Below are 21,605 nucleotides of genomic sequence, written 5' to 3' on the forward strand. Positions count from 1 at the left end.
CAGACAAACCCGTTGAGGTTTTTGAGCGGAAAAAAGGGACAGAAGCAAGTGCTGAGAGCCACGAAAACTAATTTGCGGAATAGACTGGACATAAGGAACCCCCTTCGAGTATCGCTGAATTCCGGTTGTGATTAACACCCACCCCGTCGGCCGGTCTGCAAGAATATTGTCAATATTAAACCGGTCTCCGGTAAACGTTGGTGACCCCTGGCCTACAACATCACAACACAACTTTGGTGTGTCCTACCCATCCCCACCTTCTATTCCTACCTGATAGACGGATGGTTACCCCGAGGCTTCTACAAACTTGCAGCTTTCCCCACTTGACTTCATGTATCTTCTAGGCAAAGATCCTTCCTCTCTACTGGATAAGGTCTTTGGCGCTTCCGTTGGTGTTTCTGTTGCTCTGGGTTTTACAGGGTGGCGTTCCAACCCTCCTCCTTTTGCAGCCAGGCTTGACACGGTACATGGTGGGTTTTGTTGTACTAGGGGACCATTTAATAGGCCATTGGGAGTGGAGTCGAACTGAGGAGGACACTGAGGTGTCCATGGTACTAGGGAGGAGCTGGGTCCACACAGTCCCAAGAGCGCAGGGAGGGAGCAGTCACAGCATCTGTGGCAACTGGATGTCTGCTTATCCAGGGGCTGCCCAGGGTTCTCACTGCCTCGACTTAGGGGTTGGAGTTAACCCCCCTCCCACCATTCCCCAATGTAGGGATTGTCCAACAAGAGACGTGATGTTAGCAATTGGATTCATTTCCCATCGAGATAGAGCTGAAAGGTCGTTAGTTTTCTCCCCCTCCCTCTCTCCTCTTTCTCTCCCCTCCCCTTTGTCTGGCTCTCTCTCAGGCTAACTCTCTGTCTCTGTATAGCTCTCTCTCACACACTGTCTCTCAATCTCTGTCTCTTACTCCCTGTCTCTGTTTCTTTTTCTCTCTCTGTCTCCTTGTCTCTTGGTTTCTGAGATGATCAGTTTTCCCTGGAGGCATTGGGGAGGAATGTCCGGGTGAATAGAGTATGGGGTGGGGGGCATGCCCTGGTGGGCTCAGGTCTGTCACCGTTACCCTGGCAATAGAATACGGCGGATTGGAACCCTATGTTCAAACAGGGATGAGACTGAGTGGCAGAGAGGGCAGATTGTGGTGGAGGTCGGTGAGGGTGGGGTAGCCGCAATGGGAGATGGGGAAGGTGGGGGAGGGGCGGTTTGCAGTTGTGGTGTGCAAGGTGAGTCCCTTTCACCTGCGTGTTGGGTCAGACATGCTGAGCCTAGCCAGGCCCTGCGGGAGGAGGTGGAATAGTCCCAGAGGCTGAACAGCAGGTGGGACACCAACTGTGTGTTTACCTTGTTGGTCCAGTGGTTCCCCTGAGATGTGGGGATGTTACTGCCCTGGGACCTGGCAGCCAGTAGCTGATCAGCTCTCTGTTGGTTTGAGCTAGGCCTTTGGTGACATCAGGCACGACCTCATTGAATGTCAGTACAGGGTGACAGGGCCCAATGGCCTCTTACTGTGTGAGATGCAGTGTAACCCTAGGTACCACCCCAAGACTGGAGGGTCATTCTCTGAGGTTTGACAGTGCCGGAACAAGTGGAGAGAGTGTTGACAAGGAATATCAGGAATTTTGGCTAAATTGGTAGCAGCTTCAGTAAAGGTGAGGAGGTTCTGTGAAATGTTTATTGAATATTTCTCAGGCCGATGAGCCGGTCTGGGAAGTTCCAAACAGATGAATGTGGAGAGGGTACTGAGGAGATCTGCCAGACATGAAGATTTTCAGTTTGGGAAGATGTGGAGAAATTGGGTTATTTCTTCCAGTGGGGTAAAGTAAATTGTGCAGGTTTTGAAGGGGAGAACAGAGTGATTAGTTCCAGCTAACAAGTGAGCAAAGAACAGTCAGTAAGATAAGACCATAAAACATAGGAGCAAAATTAGGCTATTCAGCCCGTTGAGTCTGGTTCATGGTTGACCTATTTTTTTTCACTCAACCCCCTTCTCCTGCCTTCTCCCCGTAATCTTTAACACCTTTACTAATCAAGAGTCTATCAACCTCTGCTTTAAATATACCTAATAACTTGGCCTCCACAGCTGTCTGTGGCACCCTCTGGCTAAAGTCATTTCTCTCCAAGGAGCACTGCAAAGGGCATTGAGTAAAGAATGTTGGCCGGCTTGTGTTGGAACGTGCGATGAATTATCAGAGACTTGATGGGCCAAAAGGCCTCAAACACGGGTGGAGAAAGGGCTGGCATTGCAGCTGCGTTCTGTCTGTCTGGTGAAGTCTCTGAATCAGAATCACTGACACTGTGAAATCTGCTCTATAGCAGAAGTACTGTACAGTGGAATACATTAAAAAATTACAATCAGAAATATAACAATAGCTAAATAATGCCAGTAGTAGGTTGTGTTCAAGCAACATACAAAATGCTGGTGGAACACAGCAGGCCAGGCAGCATCTATGGGGAGAAGCACTGTCGACGTTTTGGGCCGAGACCCTTCATCAGGACTAACTGAAGAGAAAGATAGTAAGAGATTTGAAAGTGGGAGGGGAAGGGGTGATAGGAGAAGACCGGAGGGAGTGGGATGAAGCTGAGAGCTGGAAAGGTGATTGGCTAAAGGGATACAGAGCTGGAGAAGGGAAAGGATCATGGGACGGGAGGCCTAGGGAGAAAAAAAGAGGGAGGGGAGCACCAGAGGGAGATGGAGAACAGGCAGAGTGATGGGCAGAAAGAGAGTAAAAAAAAGGAGGGGGGAAAAATAAATATATCAGGGATGGGGTAAGAATGGGAGGAGGGGCATTAACGGAAGTTAGAGAAGTCAATGTTCATGCCATCAGGTTGGAGGCTACCCAGCCGGTATATAAGGTGGTGTTCCTCCAACCAAGTAGGTTGTGTTCATGGGTTTAATGTCTGTTCAGAAATCTGATGACGGGGGTAAAGAAGAAACATCGAGAGTGTGTCTTCAGACTCCCGTACCTTCTCCTCCATGGAAGCAATGAGAAGAGGGCATGTCCTGGGTGATGGGGGTTCTTTTTTATTTATATATAATTCTTTATTTATCTATTTTATAGAATTCTTCATTCTTTATAATTGTTGAATGTTGTTTTTGTTGCATGCCACACCAACATACCACAGCAAATTCTTAATTTATGTAACTGTATATGACAAATAAAGTTGATTATTAATGATAGGAGACTATTTACATACAACTGAGTATGGATAGCTTGGTTCAAGTCATAAATTAGGTCCACACAGATGACCCAGGTCCAGTGAGATCGGAGGTTTAAATGCGTGCTTCACATTCAATTCAATTCACTTTATTTTCCTTGAGGAACTTTCTTTGTGCAGTGGTAAGGACAACATCACAGAATTTAAGATACACAACACCAGACTACATATAGTTAAACACAATATAATATACTTAGATAATACATACAAATACACATAACAAAACTGGCTGTTTTTACTGTCAAAGGTGCTATGCATACGATATACTCAAAATCGAATGTTGAGAGGGTGAACGGAGGAAGGCACAAAACTGGATCAGACTCTTGTGCTGATGGGCAGGGACCTGTAACAGCGACTAAATGGCATGAGAGTGTAGTATGTGTGAAGTGTATGTGTAATCTCTTCTACCATTTGTTGACCTTCTTTATTGTCCGTCTCTGATGGACGCTACTGAGAGATTCTTGTTCCTGGCCAATGATTTTACTACTTACTCTGACAATTCTCTGGAGTGGGCTGAGGTTGATGGTGCTCATTGCTCTGATCCAGGCCATCGTATTGTAGGTCAATATTGATTCAATGAAGCATTTATAAAATGTCTGGAGAATCAATGGCTGGGCCTGAAGTTTCTGCATCTTCTGAAGGAAAAATAGCTGTGTTGGCACTTGGAGAGCATCAACCCACCATTGGTCTTAAAGGTGATTTTGTTACCTATAATTGTGCTGAGGTACATATATTCTCCAACACACTCTGTTGACTGGTCTCTTGTTTCCAGGGTTGAGACCATGTACTGTTGTTTTCTAAAGTTCACTACCATTTCCTTAGTTTTACTGGGGTTCAGGACCAGATAGTTGTCAGTGCACCATCTAACCCGAGGACCCTCTCAGCAAACCTCGCAATCCTTTGTAGGGGGTTGCGGTCAGATGCCTCAGAATTCCCACACCAGGCAGTTCAAATGGGATCATCAAAGGGTCAGGCATGTAGCATTGTTCGGTGAGAAAGGAATAATTAATGCTGTTGTTGTTCAGGAGCCTTTGGAGAAGCCAAATTATAATGGATAGAATTTTAGATTAAGACAGAAAGTTATTTAGTTCAAACAAGGAAAGCTGTGAAGCATGGACTAGTTGTGTTGGATTGTGAGTTGACATGACAACATGACAAGGTATGAAGGCTGGCAGGCAATGGCTTACATTTAAAGAATTGTTATTTATGACAAGTGTGTGTGTGTGTGTGTGTGTGTGTGTGTGTGTGTGTGTGTGTGTGTGTGTGTGTGTGTGTGTGTGTGTGTGTGTGTGTGTGTGTGTGTGTGTGTGTGTGTGTGTAGCACAAGCCCGCTACAGGAAAGGTGGTGCAGACTTGGCTAATGAGTGAAGTTAAGGACAAAGCATGTGGTGTTCAGTGCTGGCAGAATCAGCAGCACAACTTCACAATTCACTGAAGCATTGAGAAGGAAGAGTTGGAATGCCAGCTTCTAAAACATATCGTAGAAGTTTAATGTGAGTCACTTATAGACAGAAACAAAACGGAATGCATCAAGGAACACTGTCTGTCTTCATCTAAGCCACCAACTTCCTGTAAATGAGAGAATGTCAGTGAACGAGGAGGTGATAGGAATTAACCCTCAGTTTAAAGACAGGACACAGAATATAGAACATTATAGCACAGTACAAGCCCTTCAGCCCACAAATCTGTGCTGACCTTTTAACCTCCTCTATGATCAATATGTGGAACCCTGCCTCCCACATAGACCTCCACTTTTCTATCACCAGTAAATAAATATTGGAAAAGGAGGAATACTGAGGTATTCACGGGTTCATGGTCCATTTAGAAATGGAAGGGAAGTAACTTTAGAACATAGAGCAGCACAGTATAGGCCCTCTGCACCACGATGTGCCAAGCTGTAAGATCAATCTAACCCTTCTCTCCCACATAGACCATCATTTTTCTACCATCCATGGGCCTATCTAAGGGCCTTTTAATTGTCCCTAATGTATCTGCCTCTCCTACCATACCTGGCAGCACATTCCACACACCCAAAAGTCGCTGTGTAAAAAAAGCCTACCTCTCATACCGCCTCCCACAATCACATTAAAATGATGCCCCTTCATATTAGCCATTCCTGCCCTGGGAAAAAGTCTCTACCTATCTATTCAACCTCTCTTCTTCTCAAGCCCATTCCTTGTGGCTCAGAAGGGAAGCGGGGAGAAGAGGTGACTGGGGATTCATTGGTTTGGGAACAGACAGGAGGTTCTGTGGGCAAGAACAAGTTTCCTGTATGCTATGTTGCATTACTAGTCAGGGAAAATATCACTGCAGTGCTCCGTTAGGACAGACTGGGGAACTCGTCTAGTGAGGGTGGAACTGAGGAATAAGACAGGTATCACCATGTCATTGGGACTATATTACAAACCTGCCAATAGTCTGCAGGATTGAGAGGAACAAATTTATAGAGACATCACAGTCTGTTGCAAGAAACAAAGAGTTGTGACTGTAGGTGAATTTAACTTTCCACATATTGACTGGGACTCCCATACTGTCAAAAAGCTGTATAGAAAAAAAATTGTCAAATGTGTCTGGAATGTTTCCTTCATCAATATGTAGACTTTATGGAGTCTATACAGATTAAAGAGGAGGAGGTGTTTGCTGTCTTGAGGCAAATTGGGGTGGAGAAATCCCCAGGGCCTGAAAAGTTGTTCCCTCGGACCCTATGGGAGGCAAGTGCATAAACTGCAGGGCCCTGAGCAGCGATATTTAAATCATCTTTAGCCACGGCTGAAGTGCCCAAGGATTGGATGCTGGCCAATGTTGTTCTGTTGTTTAAGAAGGGCTCTAAGAAAAAGCCAGGAAATTATAGACTGGTGAGCCTGATATCAGGAGTGGGAAAGTTATTGGAAGGTATTTCAAAGGACTGAATATATAATTATTTGGATAGATGTGTTCTGATTAGGGATAGTCAACATGGCTCTGTCTGTGTAAGTCATGTCATCTTATAGAGTTTTTTGAGGAAGTTACCAAGTAAGTGGATGAAGGCAAGGCAGTGGATGTTGTCTACAGGGACTTTAGTAAAGCATTTGACAAGGTTCTGTATGGGAGCTTGGTCAAGAAGATTCAGTCTCTTGGCATTCAAGATAAGGTACTAAACTGGATTTGTGTGAGAAGTCAGACAGTGGTAGTAGACGGTTGTCTCTCTGACTTGAAGCCTGTGTCTAGTGGTGTGCCGCAGGGATCAGTGTTGGATCTGTTGTTTGTCATCTGTGTTAACGATCTGGATGATAATGCAGTTTATTGGTTCAGCAATTTTGCTGACGGTGGACAGCAAGGAATTCCATCATGGCTTGCAGAGGGATCTAGACCAGCTGGTGAGATGGGCTGAAAAATGACAGATGGAATTAAATGCAGACAAGCGGAAATGTTGAAGTTTGGTCAGACCTTGCATAGATCTTGCATAGTGACTGGCAGGGCACTGAGGAGTGTGGTAGAACAGAGAGATCTGGGAATATAGATACATATTTCATTGAAAGTGGTGTCACAAGTAGATAGGTTCGTAAAGAAAGCATTTGGCAGGAGGATACAGAGAGTTGTAAACTCGTCCAGCTCCATTGTGGGCGCAATCTACCCCACCAAGAGTGGACAGCGAGGGAGGCTACCATGACTTGCTGAGGGATCTGGACCAGCTGGAGAAATGGGCTGAAAATGGCAGATGGAATTTAATGCAGACAAGTGTGAGATGTTGCACTTTAGTAGGACCAACCAGGGTAGATCGTACTCAGTGACAGAAGGGCACTGAGGAGTAGTAGAACAAAGGGATCTGGGAATACAGGTACATAATTCGTTGAAAGTGCCGTCACAGGGTAGTAAAGAAAGCTTTTGGCACATTGGCCTTCATAAATCAATGTATTGAGTACAGGAGATGCTATGTTGAAGTTGTATAAGATGTTGGTGAGGCCTAATTTGGAGAACTGGGTGCAGTTTTGATCACCTACTTACGGGAAAGACGTAAATAAGGTTGAAAGAGTACAGAGAAAACTTACAAGGATGTTGCCGGGTCAAGTGGACCTGAGTTATAAGGAAAGATTGAAATAGATAGGATTGTATTCTTTAGAATGCAGAAGATTGAGAGGAGATTTGATAGCAGTATATAAAATTATGAGGGGTATAGACAAGGTAAATGAAAACAGGCATTTTCCACTGAGGTTGGGAGGGACAACTACCAGAGGTCGTAGCTTAAGAGTGAAAGGTGAAAAGTTTAAGGGGAACATGAGGAGAAACTTCCTCACTCAGAGGGTTGTGAGAGTGCCAGCACAGGTGGTGCATGTGAGCTCAATTTCAACGTTTAAGAGAAGTTTGGATAGTACGTGGATGTTAGGGGTATGGAGGACTATGATTCCTTTGGGAGTAGACAGTTGAAATGGTTTTGGCATGAGCGAGATGAGCCAAAGGGCCTGTTTCTGTGTTGTATTTCTCTAAGACTATGATCATCGAGGACATCTTCAAAAGGTGGTGGCAACCATCACTACATACCCTCACCGGCCAGGACATGCCCTCTTCTCAATGCCACCATCAAGGAGGAGGTACAGAAACCTGTGAAGCCACACACTCAACAGCTCAGAAACAGCTTCTTCCATCCGATTTCTGAATGGACATTGAACACTACCTCACTGTTCCTTTCCTGCACTGTTTGTTTGTTTATTGTGAGTACGGTTGAAGGGTCTCGGCCCGAAACATCCACTGTTTATTCCCCTCCATTGTGTCACGCTTTCTTAACATTCGGAGTTCAGTCTGTTTGGATGAAGGCTGGGGAACCCATCAGTGACCAGGTTACCGGTGAAGATGGGGGGAGAGTGAGAGGGAGAATGAAAATGGATCTGAATAGTTAAGGTGAGCACTATTGCTGTTGGTGAGTGAAACCGTTGCTGTCAGCTCCATCACCCTCCTCTGATGGAGAGCAGACTGTTTGAGACCGACAGTGATTAGCCAGATTGGATTCAGAGAGTTCAGAGGTTCAAAGTAAATTTATTATCAAAGTGCTTATAATCAGCATATAAACCCAAATTCTTTTTCTTGCAGCATTCACAGTAGATACAAGGAAATTAACAAAATGATAATAAATAAATAAGCAATTAATATTGGGGACATGAGGTGAAGAGGTTGTGGGAACAGTTCAGTGTTGGAGTGAGTGAAGTTATCCCCTCTGATGGTTGAGAGGATTGGTCCTGTGTCAGTGAGCAGGGCATACCTGTACAATTTTCCACCTTCTCAGGTAGATACATAGAAACACTACAGCACAATACAAGCCCTTCAGTCCACAATGCTGTGCCGAACATGTACTTACTTTAGACATTACCTCGGGTTACCTATAGCCCTCCATGTCTCTAAGCTCCATGTACCTGTACTGGAACACCTTGGCTGGAGACACAGCTAGTTCTGTTGCATGCCTCCAGTCCCAGAGCTGGTACATTGTCTGGGCCCATGGCCTTTGCAATATCCACCGCTGTCAGCCGACATCACTGAACTGAAAATCCGTTTGACTGAAGACTAACGAATCATCTGCTTATTAATTCTGGCTGCATGTGTCTTGTGTGAGGCTGTGAGATGCTGGTCACAAAGGATACAGATGTTCTGGAACTTCCTCCTCCTGTCAGCTGTCTGATCGTCCATCACCACTGGAGACCGAGACCGAGGAAGGAGGCACTGCAGAGTTTTGAAACGCTGCTATGGGACTATCTCACACACACACACACACACACACACACACACACACACACACACACACACACACACACACACACACACACACACACACACACACACACACACTCACTCACTCACTCACTCCCCACCCCCCCCCCCCCCCCCCCCGGCTCTCAGGCAGTTTTCTCGCTAGAGCTAGGCCACTCCCTGTTCCAGGCTTGGTGTGAGTGACTGGGTTATGCTCTGTGGGAGTGAAGGGGAAGTGGTCACAGCCACACTCTCTGAAGTGGGAACAGGAAGTGTCAGGAATAACCAGCCAAAACCTAAAGTGTTAACCCTTCCCATCCTGCCCCGAGTGTTCAGCAGACCAGAATTAGGCATTTCCCCCTTGTATTATCCCTGTCAACCCCATTCTCCCACTTCCTCCCCATAACTGACACCACAATTAATTAAGAACCTATTAACCTCTGCTTTAAATATACTCAATGACTTAGCCTGCCCAGCCATCTGTGGCAAATCAGCACTCTCTGGGTTAAGAAATTTCTCCTTATCTCTGTTCTAAATGGATGTCCCCCTATTCTGAACCTGTTCCCTCTGGTCCTAGACTCCCCCACCACTGGAAACATCCTCTCCACATCTACCCTTTCTAGGCCTTACAATATACACTACATTCCAAAGATTCAATGAGGTTTCCCCCAACCCCCCCCCCCCCCCCCCCGCCATTCTTCTAAATTCCAGCAAGTACAGGCCCTGAGCCATCAAACGCTCCTCATATGTTAGCCCTTTCATTCCTGGGATCATTCTCATGAACCTCCTCTGAACCCTTTCCAATGCTAGCAAATCCTTTCTTAGATAAGGACCCAAAACTGCTCATAATACTCCAAGTGTGGTCTGACCAATGCCTTATAAAGTTTGAGCGCTGCATCCTTGCCCTTGTATTGTGTGTGTGTTCATTCTCAAAATGAATGTTATAATCACATTTGTCTTTCTCACCAATGACTAACCTGCAAGTTAACCTTTAGGGAATCTTACATGAGGACTCCCAAATCCCTCTGCACTTCTGATTTCTGAATTCACTTCTCCTTTGGAAAATAGTCCACACCTTTGTTCCTTCTACCAAAGTGCATAACCATACTCTGCTCTACAATATATTCTATCTGTCACTTCTTTGCCCATTCTGCTAATCTGTCTAAATCCTTCTGTAGCCTCTCTCCTTCCTCAACACTACCTGCCCCTTCAACCATCTTTGAATTGTCTGCAAATGCCAAAAGTTCAAAGCTTCATTTTATTATCAGAGTACAGTATGTACACAGAGTACAACTCTGATTCATCTTCTCCAGATAGCCATAGAATACAGAAAAACCATGGAAGTCATTGAAGCCCCCCCCCCCCGCACGAAAAAGAAAAAGAAACTAAACTCACAAAACACCAAACCCCTCAACCTCTCCCTCACACTAAAACAGATGGCCCAGCCCAGACCCGGACACAGCAACTAAAACATTGCCATTGCACCCCTATCCCCGAGCCCCTCCCAAGCAAAAAAACAGCAACAATAACATCAAACACCTAACCCCTCCTTCATCCACATATCACCCATCTCCCAGTCGGCAACAAGAAAGAAAACACAGAGAAACTGAAGGAGACTAATGTCAACTACAGTCCAGACCAATAATCACATATGTCTTGGAATTTTGAAAACACCTTTCGTCAGCACCGAGGAGAGCGACAGCTCGAATTCAGTCCTTGCATGGGGCCTTCATCCACTAAGAAGCGGTCTCCCATTGGGAGCAATCTCCGGCCCGATGTGGCCTCCTGTGGGGAGTGACTCCCAGCCCAACGCAGGGCTGCCTAAAGGTCTTGGCCTGAAATGTCGACTGTACTCTTTTCCATAGATACTGTCTGGCCTGCTGAGTTCCTCCAGCATTCTGTGTGTGTTGCTCTGGATTTCCAGCCTCTGCAGATTTTCTCTTGTTTCTCAAGAGACAGCGAGGATGGGTTGACATGAGATCAGCCTGAATTCCAGATTCCAGATTGTTTAATGTCCTTTCCAGTACACAAGTGCAAAGGAGAACAAAATCATTGTTACTCTGGATCCAAAACAGCATTAAAAAAATGCAAAAGATAATGAACACAATATAATTTTTTTTAAAAACAATAAATATAAATACATAAGAAAGCTATATAAATTGATTGTGTGTCCATAAAGTGACACTAAGCTGTACATAAGGTAACTTTGACAGGAAATGGTTGGGGATGTGGAAGGGTGGGTTAGTGCGTTGATTATCCTTACTGCTTGGGGAAAGTGACCGTTTTTGTGTCTGGTGTGGATGCTACGTAGCCTCCTCCCTGATGGGAGTGGGGCAGACAGTCCATGAGCAGGGTGGGTGAGTTCCTTCATGATGTTACTGGCCCTTTTCCGGCACCTTTCTGTATAAACAGTATGCCCTTAATAGTGGATAGTCTGGTACGGGTGATGCACCGCACAGTTTTGATGAACCATTGTAGAGCCGTCCTGTCTGTCCTCTACCGTGTGAGCATCATGATACACTTGTCTGTCCAACTTTCCAGCTGGTATCCTGAAGTGGCGGGGTGGTAGAACCCACAGCCCAGGACTGACCTGGAGAGGTGGGTGGGGTCACTCTTGGTCAGGGTTTACACTGACCAATCTCTCTTCCTGTCTCCAGCTACGGCACAGACCTTCCGGAGGATGACAGAGGCGAGTGAGCTGGTGGCGAGAGATACTGGTGTCCGGCTGCACAGCCACCGACTGCTCGATATGTGCCTTGTGGTTGGACTGCGGCCACAGGGTCTCCGACAGATGGTGCAGGTAGGGTCTGTCATCTGGGTCTCCCACAGTTGGACCAGAACACACCCCACCTCCCCTCCTACTTACTCCCCCCTCAACCTCCCCCTCACCCCATCCCTCCACTCCCTCCATCCCTCCACCTCACCCCTCCCCTCCCTCCTTCCCTCCATCTCACCCCTCCCCTCCCTCCATCTGTCCATCACCTCACCCCATCCCTCCCTCCACCTCACCCCTCCTCTCCCTCCATCCATCCATCACCTCACCCCATCCCTCCCTCCTTCCCTCCACCTCACCCTCTCCTCTCCCTCTATTGTTCTAACTTACCCCTCCCCTCCCTCTACCTCACCCTTGCCTGTCCCTCCATTGTTCTACCTCACCCTTGTCACTCCCTCCATCCCTCCACCTCACCCCTGGGTGCTGGAGGTGCTGCACAGACAGTGAGTGCTGCCTTCTGGGTTGAGTTCTGGGGGGGAGGGGGGTTGAATGGTTTCGGATTGAGTGGTTGGACTCAGTTGTGGTTGTTCTTCCTGTGTCAGTATAAACAGGAAGCCCCTCTTGACTGGGGCAATGTTTCACCATGGGGCCCTCCCTCGGCCCTTGAGGTAGTGTTGCACCCTGGGATGTCCCCTCTCTATCCTGGGGGGGGGGGGGAAGGTGTGGAACCTCCAGTTTCTGCACGACTGGGGGAAGCAACAGTGGGCGTGCATGACACAGAAGGGTAGGGAAAGGAAGAAGGCAGCAGTAATAGAGGACTCTATAGTTAGAGGGTCGGACAGGCGATCCTGTGGACGCAGAAAAGAAACTCGGATGGTAGTTTGCCTCCCAGGTGCCAGGGTCTGGGATGTTTCAGATCGCGTCCAACATATCCTGCAGTGGGAGGGAGAACAGCCAGAGGTCGTGGTACATATTGGTACCAATGATATAGGTAGAAAAATGGAAGAGGTCCTGAAAAAAGAGCACAGGGAGTTAGGAAGGAAGTTGAGAAGCAGGACCTCAAGGGTAGTAATCTTGGGATTACTACCTGTGCCACGCGACAGTGAGTATAGGAATAGAGTGAGGTGGAAGATAAATGTGTGGCTGAGAGATTGGAGCAGGGGACAGGGATTCAGATTTCTGGATCATTGGGACTTCTTTTGGGGCAGGAATGACCTGTACAAAAAGGATGGGTTACACTTGAATCCCAGGGGGACCAATATCCTGGCGGGGAGGTTTGCTAAGGCTAATGAGGAGAGTTTAAATGAGGATTGCTGGGGGGTGGGAACCAAACTGAAGAGACAGGGGAAGAGGAGGTTGGCTCACAAATAGAGAAAGCTTGGAGACAGTGTGAGAGGGAGGATAGACAGATGATAGAGAAGGGACTCACTCAGACTGATGGTTTGAGATGTGTCTATTTTAATGCAAGGAGTATCATGAATAAAGTATGAGCTTAGAGCGTGGGTCAGCACTTGGAGTTATGATGTTGTAGCCATTACAGAGACTTGGATGGTGCAGTGGCAGAAATGGCTACTTCAAGTGCCGGGTTTTAGATATTTCAGAAAGGATAGGAAAGGAGGCAAAACAAGTGGGGGCGCGACACTGCTGATCAGAGATAGTGTCATGACTGCAGAAAAGGAGGAAGTCATGGAGGTGTTGTCTACAGAGTCTCGGTGGGTGGAAGTTAGGAACAGGAAGGGGTCAATAACTCTATTTATAGACCACCCAATAGTAACAGAGACATCAAGGAGCAAATAGGGAGACAGATTCTGGAAAGGAGTACTAATAACAGGGTTGTATGGTAGGAGATTTTAATTTCCCAAATATCGATAGACATCTCCCTAGAGTGAGGGGTTTAGATGGGGTAGAGTTTGTCAGGTGTGTTCAGGAAGGTTTCCTGACACAATATGTAGATAAGCCTACAAGAGGAGAGGCTGTACTTGATCTGGTATTGGGAAATGAACCTGGTCAGGTGTCAGGTCTCTCAGCGGGAGAGCATTTTGGAGATAGTGATCACAATTCTATCTCCTTTACAGTAGCATTGGAGAGGGATAGGAACAGACAAGTTAGGGAAACAGTTAATTGGAGTAAGGGGAAACATGAGGCTATCAGGCAGGAACTTGGAAGCATAAATTGGAAACAGATGTTATTAGGGAAATGTATGAAAAAAATGTGGCAAATGTGCAGGGGGTATTTGCATGGAGTTTTGCATAGGTACATTCCAATGAGACGGAAAAGATGGTAGGATACAGGAATCGTGATATAGAAAGGCTGTGGTAAATCTAGTCAAGAAGAAAAGGAGAGCTGACAAAAGGTTCAAAAAGCTAGGTAGTGATAGAGAACTAGGAGATTATAAGGCTAGCAGGAAGGAGCTCAAGAAAGAAATTAGGAGAGCCAGAAGGGGCCATGAGAAGGCCTTGGTAGACAGGATTAAGGAAAACCCCAAGGCATTCTACAAGTATGTGAAGAGCAAGAGGATAAGACGTGAAAGAATAGGACCAATCAAGTGTGACAGTGGAAAAGTGTGTATGGAACTGGAGGAGATAGCAGAGGTACTTAATGAGTACTTTGCTTCAGTATTCACTACGGAAAAGGATCCTGGCAATTGCAGGAATGACTTACAGTGGCTGAAAAGCTTGAGAATGTAGATATTAAGAAAGAGGATATGCAGGAGCTTTTGGAAATCATTAAGTTAGATAAGAGACTGGGACTGGACGGGATATACCCCAGGCTACTGTGGAATGCGAGAGAAGAGATTGCTGAGCCTCTGGGGATGATCTTTGCGTCATCAAACGGGACGGGAGAGGTTCTGGAGGATTGGAGGGTTGCAGATGTTGTTCCTTATTCAAGAAAGGGATAGAGATAGCCCAGGAAATTATAGACCAGTAGGTCTTACTTTATTGGTTGGTAAGTTGATGGAGAAGATCCTGAGACTGGTCAAAGAACACTGAGGCTGTCTACAAGAAGGGTCTGAGCTGTCTCTATTTCCTGAGGAGACTGAGGTCCTTTAACATCTGCTGGATGATGCTGAGGATGTTCTACGAGGCTGTGGTGGCCAGTGCTATCATGTTTGCTGCTGTGTGCTGGGGCAGCAGGCTGAGGGTAGCAGACACCAACAGAATCAACAAACTCATTCGTAAGGCCAGTGATGTTGTGGGGGTGGAATTGGACTCTCTGACGGTGGTGTCTGAAAAGAGGATGCTGTCCAAGTTGCATGCCATCTTGGACAATGTCTCCCATCCACTCCATAATGTACTGGTTAGGCACAGGAGTAATTCATCCAGAGACTCATTCCACCGAGATGCAACACTGAGCGTCATAGGAAATCATTCCTGCCTGTGGCCATCAAACTTTACAACTGCTCCCTCGGAGTGTCAGACACCCTGAGCCAATAGGTTGGTCCTGGACTTATTTCCACTTGGCATGATTAACTTATTTTTATTTAATTATTTATGGTTTTATATTGCTATATTTCTACACTATTCTTGATTGCCATGGCTGTAACGAAACCCAATTTCCCTGGGGATCAATAAAGTATGTCTGTCTGTCTGTCTGAGGCAGGATTTATGAACATTTGGAGAGGCATAATATGATTAGGAATAGTCAGCATGGCTTTGTGAAAGGCAGGTCATGCCTTCTGAGCTTGATTGAATTTTTTGCGGATGTGATGAAACACGTTAATGGTAGAGCAGTAGATGTAGTGTATATGGATTTCAGCAAGACATTTGATAAGGTTCCCCATGCAAGGATTATTGAAAAAGTAAGGAGACAAGGGATCCAAGGGGAAATTGCTTTGTGGATCCAGAATTGGCTTGCCGACAGAAGGTAAAGAGTGGTTGTAGACAGGTCATATTCTGCATGGAGGTCAGTGACCAGTGGTGTGTCTCAGTGGTCTGTTCTGGGACCCCTACTCTTCATAAGTTTTATAAGTGACCTAGATGAATAAGTGGAGGGTTGGGTTAGTAAATTTGCTGATGACACAAAGGTTGGAGGTGTTGTGGATAGTGTGGAGAGCTGTCAGAGGTTACAGCGGGACACTGATAGGATACAAAACTGGGCTGAGAAGTGGCAGATGCAGTTCAACCCAGATAAGTGTGAAGTGGTTCATTTTGGTAGATCAAATATGATGACAGAATAAAGTATTAATGTTAAGACTCTTGGCAGTGTGGAGGATCAGAGGGATCTTGGGGTCCAAGTCCATAGGACACTCAAAGCTGCTATGCAGATTGACTCTGTAGTTAAGAAAGCATACAGTGCATTGGCCTTCATCAATCATGGGATTGAGTTTAGCAGCCAAGAGGTAATGTTGCAGCTATATAGGACCCTGGTCAGACCCCACTTGGAGTATTGTGCTCAGTTCTGGTCGCCTCACTACAGGAAGGATGTGGAAGCCATAGAAAGGGTGCAGAGGAGATTTACAAGGATGTTGCCTGGATTGGGGAGCATGCCTTATGAGAATAGATTGAGTGAACTCGGCCTTTTCTCCTTGGAGCAGCAGAGGATGAGAGGTGACCTGACAGAGGTGTACAGGATGATGAGAGGCATTGATTGTGTGGATAGTCAGAGGTTTTTTCCCAGGGCTGAAATGGCTAACATGAGAGGGCACAGTTTTAAGGTGCTTGGATGTAGGTACACAGGAGATTTCAGGGGTAAGTTTTTTACGCAGAGAGTGGTGAGTGCATGAAATTGGCTTCTGGCAATGGTGGTGGTGGCAGGTATAATAGGGTCTTTTAAGAGACTCCTGGATAGGTACATGGAGCTCAGAAAAATAGAGGGCTAGGCTAACCCTAGATAATTTCTCAGGTAAGGACATGTTTGGCACAGCATTGTGGGCCTAAGGGCCTGTATTGTACTGTAGGTTTTCTGTGTTTCCATGACTCCAAGCCCTGCCACGTCTGGTTAAGAGCAGCATATCCAGTCATTCATGGTCCGTGATTGCTGTCTCACCGTGGTGGATGGGGTGGGTGGGGGTCCCAGATTCCAGTGTGGACAGAAAGAATTCACACACAGTCCGGGCTTCACCTTCAGAACAAAATTTCTCCTTATTACAAGCTGATAAAAACAGTGGGGTTACATGAGCTGGAATAAATGCTCTCCAAGCCAAGGTTCTTATTATTCTTGCGCTGTTCCTTATCTACCTTTCGCTCCACTATCTCTACCCCGCATATGCTGTGTGTACATAGAGCGAGGTGAGCCTTCTGTAGTGTCAGCCTTCACTACCTAGGCTCAATGCAAGTTGTGTGCAGTTCCTCGTTGATCAGATGTCCACCATAGGAAGCTCCTATCCTGGAGATTTATGAAGCTATCGCTCGGCTAGTAAGCAGATGTGAGTTCACTCTAGTTCACGTTAGCCTGCAGCTTGTCCAGTTTTAGTTTTCAGTTCACTTAACCCTACGATTTGAGGCTCAGGTCAGTTCAGCCTGTTACAGATTTTCAGTGCCTGGTAGGCCCCCCACCCCCACTTTATTTCTCTACTGCACACCCATCCCCACCATCTGCCTATGCTGTGTTACAGAACTGGGCAGTGTTCCCTGCTATGAGTTTACTATTTCATACAACAGGAACCTCTGGTATAGAGGTATTCCCAGCTCTGTGGAGTTCTCAGCCAGGAGTAGAGAAGTACAGGTAGACCAGGGAGGATGGGCCCATGCTCAGGATCTGGACTCAGGGAGAGCGTGCGGGTCAGTGAGGAGAGATGGATCAGGGAATGAGAGAAGGAACAGTTTCACTTGTCCTATCACCTCCTCTCGATAATCATAGTTTCTTCTGAAGTTTTCTCTCTGGATCCCAGGGAATGAAACATCTACAATATTTCATATTCCTATTATCAGGCTTTAGAACAGAGTAATCATAATTTTCTTAACAATAGTGGGACTTGCTTTCTCCTTCCATCTGCCAGCATCCCTGTTCTCTTTACCATGCTGTGGCTGTGCCAAGTCCTTGCAATTCCCGTTTCCTTGAAGCCTTGTGTTCCCTCCTCCAGCCTGTGCCCGTTGCTCATCTCAGATTTTCCTTTGGCTTTGCTTGGCTGACCCTTCCTCAAGATTTTAGCAGCTTTTTCTGAGCTGGCCAGTTCTGCCTGCTGAGGTCTCCTCGAGTCTTCCTGTCCTTCCTGCCGAGGTCTCCTCGAGTCTTCCTGTCCTTCCTGCCAAGGTCTCTCCTCGAGCCTTCCTGTCCTTCCTGCCGAGGTCCCTCCTCGAGCCTTCCTGTCCTTCCTGCCGAGGTCCCTCCTCGAGTCTTCCTGTCCTTCCTGCCGAGGTCTCCTCGAGTCTTCCTGTCCTTCCTGCCGAGGTCTCCTCGAGTCTTCCTGTCCTACCTGCCGATGTCTCTCCTCGAGTCTTCCTGTCCTTCCTGCCGAGGTCTCTCCTCGAGCATTCCTGTCCTTCCTGCCGAGGTCTCCTCGAGTCTTCCTGTCCTTCCTGCCGAGGTCTCTCCTCGAGTCTTCCTGTCCTTCCTGCCGAGGTCTCTCCTCGAGTCTTCCTGTCCTTCCTGCCGAGGTCTCCTTGAGTCTTCCTGTCCTTCCTGCCGAGGTCTCTCTTCGAGCATTCCTGTCCTTCCTGCCGAGGTCTCCTCGAGTCTTCCTGTCCTTCCTGCCGAGGTCTCTCCTCGAGTCTTCCTGTCCTTCCTGCCGAGGTCTCCTCGAGTCTTCCTGTCCTTCCTGCCGAGGTCTCTCTTCGAGCATTCCTGTCCTTCCTGCCGAGGTCTCCTCGAGTCTTCCTGTCCTTCCTGCCGAGGTCCCTCCTCGAGTCTTCCTGCCCTACCTGCCGAGGTCTCCTCGAGTCTTCCTGTCCTACCTGCCGAGGTCCCTCCTCGAGCCTTCCTGTCCGTCCTGCCGAGGTCTCCTCGAGGCTTCCTGTCCTTCCTGCCGAGGTCTCCTCGAGCCTTCCTGTCCTTCCTGCCGAGGTCTCCTCGAGTCTTCCTGTCCTACCTACCGAGGTCCCTCCTCGAGCCTTCCTGTCCTTCCTGCCGAGGTCTCCTCGAGTCTTCCTGTCCTTCCTGCCGATGTCTCTCCTCGAGCCTTCCTGTCCTTCCTGCCGAGGTCTCCTCAAGTCTTCCTGTCCTTCCTGCAAAGGTCTCCTCGAGTCTTCCTGTCCTTCCTGCCGAAGTCCCTCCTCGAGCCTTCCTGTCCTTCCTGCCGAGGTCTCCTCGAGTCTTCCTGTCCTACCTGCCGAGGTCTCTCCTCGAGCCTTCCTGTCCTTCCTGCCGAGGTCTCCTCGATTCTTCCTGTCCTTCCTGCCGAGGTCCCTCCTCGAGCCTTCCTGTCCTTCCTGCCGAGGTCTCCTTGAGTCTTCCTGTCCTACCTGCCGAGGTCCCTCCTCGAGCCTTCCTGTCCTTCCTGCCGAGGTCTCCTCGATTCTTCCTGTCCTTCCTGCCGAGGTCTCTCCTCGAGCCTTCCTGTCCTACCTGCCAAGGTCCCTCCTCGAGTCTTCCTGTCCTTCCTGCCGAGGTCCCTCCTCGAGCCTTCCTGTACTTCCTGCCGAGGTCCCTCCTCGAGTCTTCCTGTCCTTCCTGCCGAGGTCTCTCCTCGAGCCTTCCTGTCCTTCCTGCCGAGGTCTCTCCTCGAGTCTTCCTGTCCTTCCTGCTGAGGTCTCTCCTCGAGTCTTCCTGTCCTGCCTGCCGAGGTCTCCTCGAGCATTCCTGTCCTTCCTGCCGAGGTCTCCTCGAGTCTTCCTGTCCTACCTGCCGAGGTCTCCTCGAGTCTTCCTGTCCTTCCTGCCGAGGTCTCTCCTCGAGTCTTCCTGTCCTTCCTGCCGAGGTCTCATCGAGCCTTCCTGTCCTTCCTGCCGAGGTCTCCTCGAGTCTTCCTGTCCTACCTGCCGAGGTCCCCTCGAGCATTCCTGTCCTTCCTGCCGAGGTCTCCTCGAGTCTTCCTGTCCTTCCTGCAGAGGTCTCTCCTCGAGTCTTCCCGTCCTTCCTGCCGAGGTCTCTCCTCGAGTCTTCCTGTCCTTCCTGCCGAGGTCCCTCCTCGAGCCTTCCTGTCCTTCCTGCCGAGGTCCCTCCTCGACTCTTCCTGTCCTACCTACCGAGGTCCCTCCTCGAGTCTTCCTGTCCTTCCTGCCGAGATATCCTCGAGTCTTCCTGTCCTTCCTGCCGAGGTCTCTCCTCGAGCCTTTCTGTCCTTCCTGCCGAGGTCTCCTCGAGTCTTCCTGTCCTACCTGCCGAGGTCTCTCCTCGAGCATTCCTGTCCTTCCTGCCGAGGTCTCCTCGAGTCTTCCTGTCCTTCCTGCCGAGGTCTCTCCTCGAGTCTTCCTGTCCTTCCTGCCGAGGTCTCCTTGAGTCTTCCTGTCCTTCCTGCCGAGGTCTCTCTTCGAGCATTCCTGTCCTTCCTGCCGAGGTCTCCTCGAGTCTTCCTGTCCTTCCTGCCGAGGTCTCTCCTCGAGTCTTCCTGTCCTTCCTGCCGAGGTCTCCTCGAGTCTTCCTGTCCTTCCTGCCGAGGTCTCTCTTCGAGCATTCCTGTCCTTCCTGCCGAGGTCTCCTCGAGTCTTCCTGTCCTGCCTGCCGAGGTCTTCTCGAGTCTTCCTGTCCTTCCTGCCGAGGTCCCTCCTCGAGTCTTCCTGCCCTACCTGCCGAGGTCTCCTCGAGTCTTCCTGTCCTACCTGCCGAGGTCCCTCCTCGAGCCTTCCTGTCCGTCCTGCCGAGGTCTCCTCGAGGCTTCCTGTCCTTCCTGCCGAGGTCTCCTCGAGCCTTCCTGTCCTTCCTGCCGAGGTCTCCTCGAGTCTTCCTGTCCTTCCTGCCGAGGTCTCCTCGAGCCTTCCTCTCCTGCCTGCCGAGGTCTCCTCGAGTCTTCCTGTCCTTCCTGCCGAGGTCTCCTCGAGTCTTCCTGTCCTGCCTGCCGAGGTCCCTCCTCGAGTCTTCCTGCCCTACCTGCCGAGGTCTCCTCGAGTCTTCCTGTCCTACCTGCCGAGGTCTCCTCGAGCATTCCTGTCCTTCCTGCCGAGGTCTCCTCGAGTCTTCCTGTCCATCCTGCCGAGGTCTCCTCGAGTCTTCCTGTCCTGCCTGCCGAGGTCTCCTCGAGTCTTCCTGTCCTTCCTGCCGAGGTCTCCTCGAGTCTTCCTGTCCTACCTACCGAGGTCCCTCCTCGAGCCTTCCTGTCCTTCCTGCCGAGGTCTCCTCGAGTCTTCCTGTCCTTCCTGCCGAGGTCTCTCCTCGAGTCTTCCTGTCCTTCCTGTCGAGGTCTCATCGAGCCTTCCTGTCCTTCCTGCCGAGGTCTCCTCGAGTCTTCCTGTCCTACCTGCCGAGGTCCCCTCGAGCATTCCTGTCCTTCCTGCCGAGGTCTCCTCGAGTCTTCCTGTCCTTCCTGCCGAGGTCTCTCCTCGAGTCTTCCTGTCCTTCCTGCCGAGGTCTCTCCTCGAGTCTTCCTGTCCTTCCTGCCGAGGTCCCTCCTCGAGCCTTCCTGTCCTTCCTGCCGAGGTCCCTCCTCGACTCTTCCTGTCCTACCTACCGAGGTCCCTCCTCGAGTCTTCCTGTCCTTCCTGCCGAGTTCTCCTCGAGTCTTCCAGTCCTTCCTGCCGAGGTCTCTCCTCGAGCCTTTCTGTCCTTCCTGCCGAGGTCTCCTCGAGTCTTCCTGTCCTACCTGCCGAGGTCCCTCCTCGAGTCTTCCTCTCCTGCCTGCGGAGGTCCCTCCTCGAGTCTTCCTGTCCTCCCTGCCGAGGTCTCTCCTCGAGTCTTCCTGTCCTTCCTGCCGAGGTCTCTCCTCGAGACTTCCTGTCCTTCCTGCCGAGGTCTCTCCTCGAGTCTTCCTGTCCTGCCTGCCGAGGTCTCCTTGAGTCTTCCTGTCCTTCCTGCCGAGGTCTCCTCGAGTCTTCCTGCCCTTCCTGCCGAGGTCTCCTCGAGCCTTCCTGTCCTTCCTGCCGAGGTCCCTCCTCGAGTCTTCCTGTCCTTCCTGCCGAGGTCTCTCCTCGAGCCTTCCTGTCCTCCCTG

At 48.9% G+C, this 21,605-nt stretch overlaps 1 protein-coding gene across 2 annotated transcripts in view; it reads left to right on the forward strand.

The window, feature by feature from the left end:
- Positions 1–21,605, forward strand: part of LOC140736282 (DENN domain-containing protein 3-like) — a 132,428-nt gene that overhangs the window by 16,005 nt on the left and 94,818 nt on the right. For both annotated transcript variants that reach the window (XM_073062241.1, XM_073062242.1), the window contains exon 2: positions 11,590–11,732. In XM_073062241.1, the coding sequence (XP_072918342.1) occupies positions 11,590–11,732 (143 nt within the window). The remainder of the gene's footprint in view (positions 1–11,589; positions 11,733–21,605) is intronic.

The sequence above is a fragment of the Hemitrygon akajei genome, chromosome 11 (assembly GCF_048418815.1).
Source record: "Hemitrygon akajei chromosome 11, sHemAka1.3, whole genome shotgun sequence".
NCBI lineage: Eukaryota > Metazoa > Chordata > Chondrichthyes > Myliobatiformes > Dasyatidae > Hemitrygon > Hemitrygon akajei.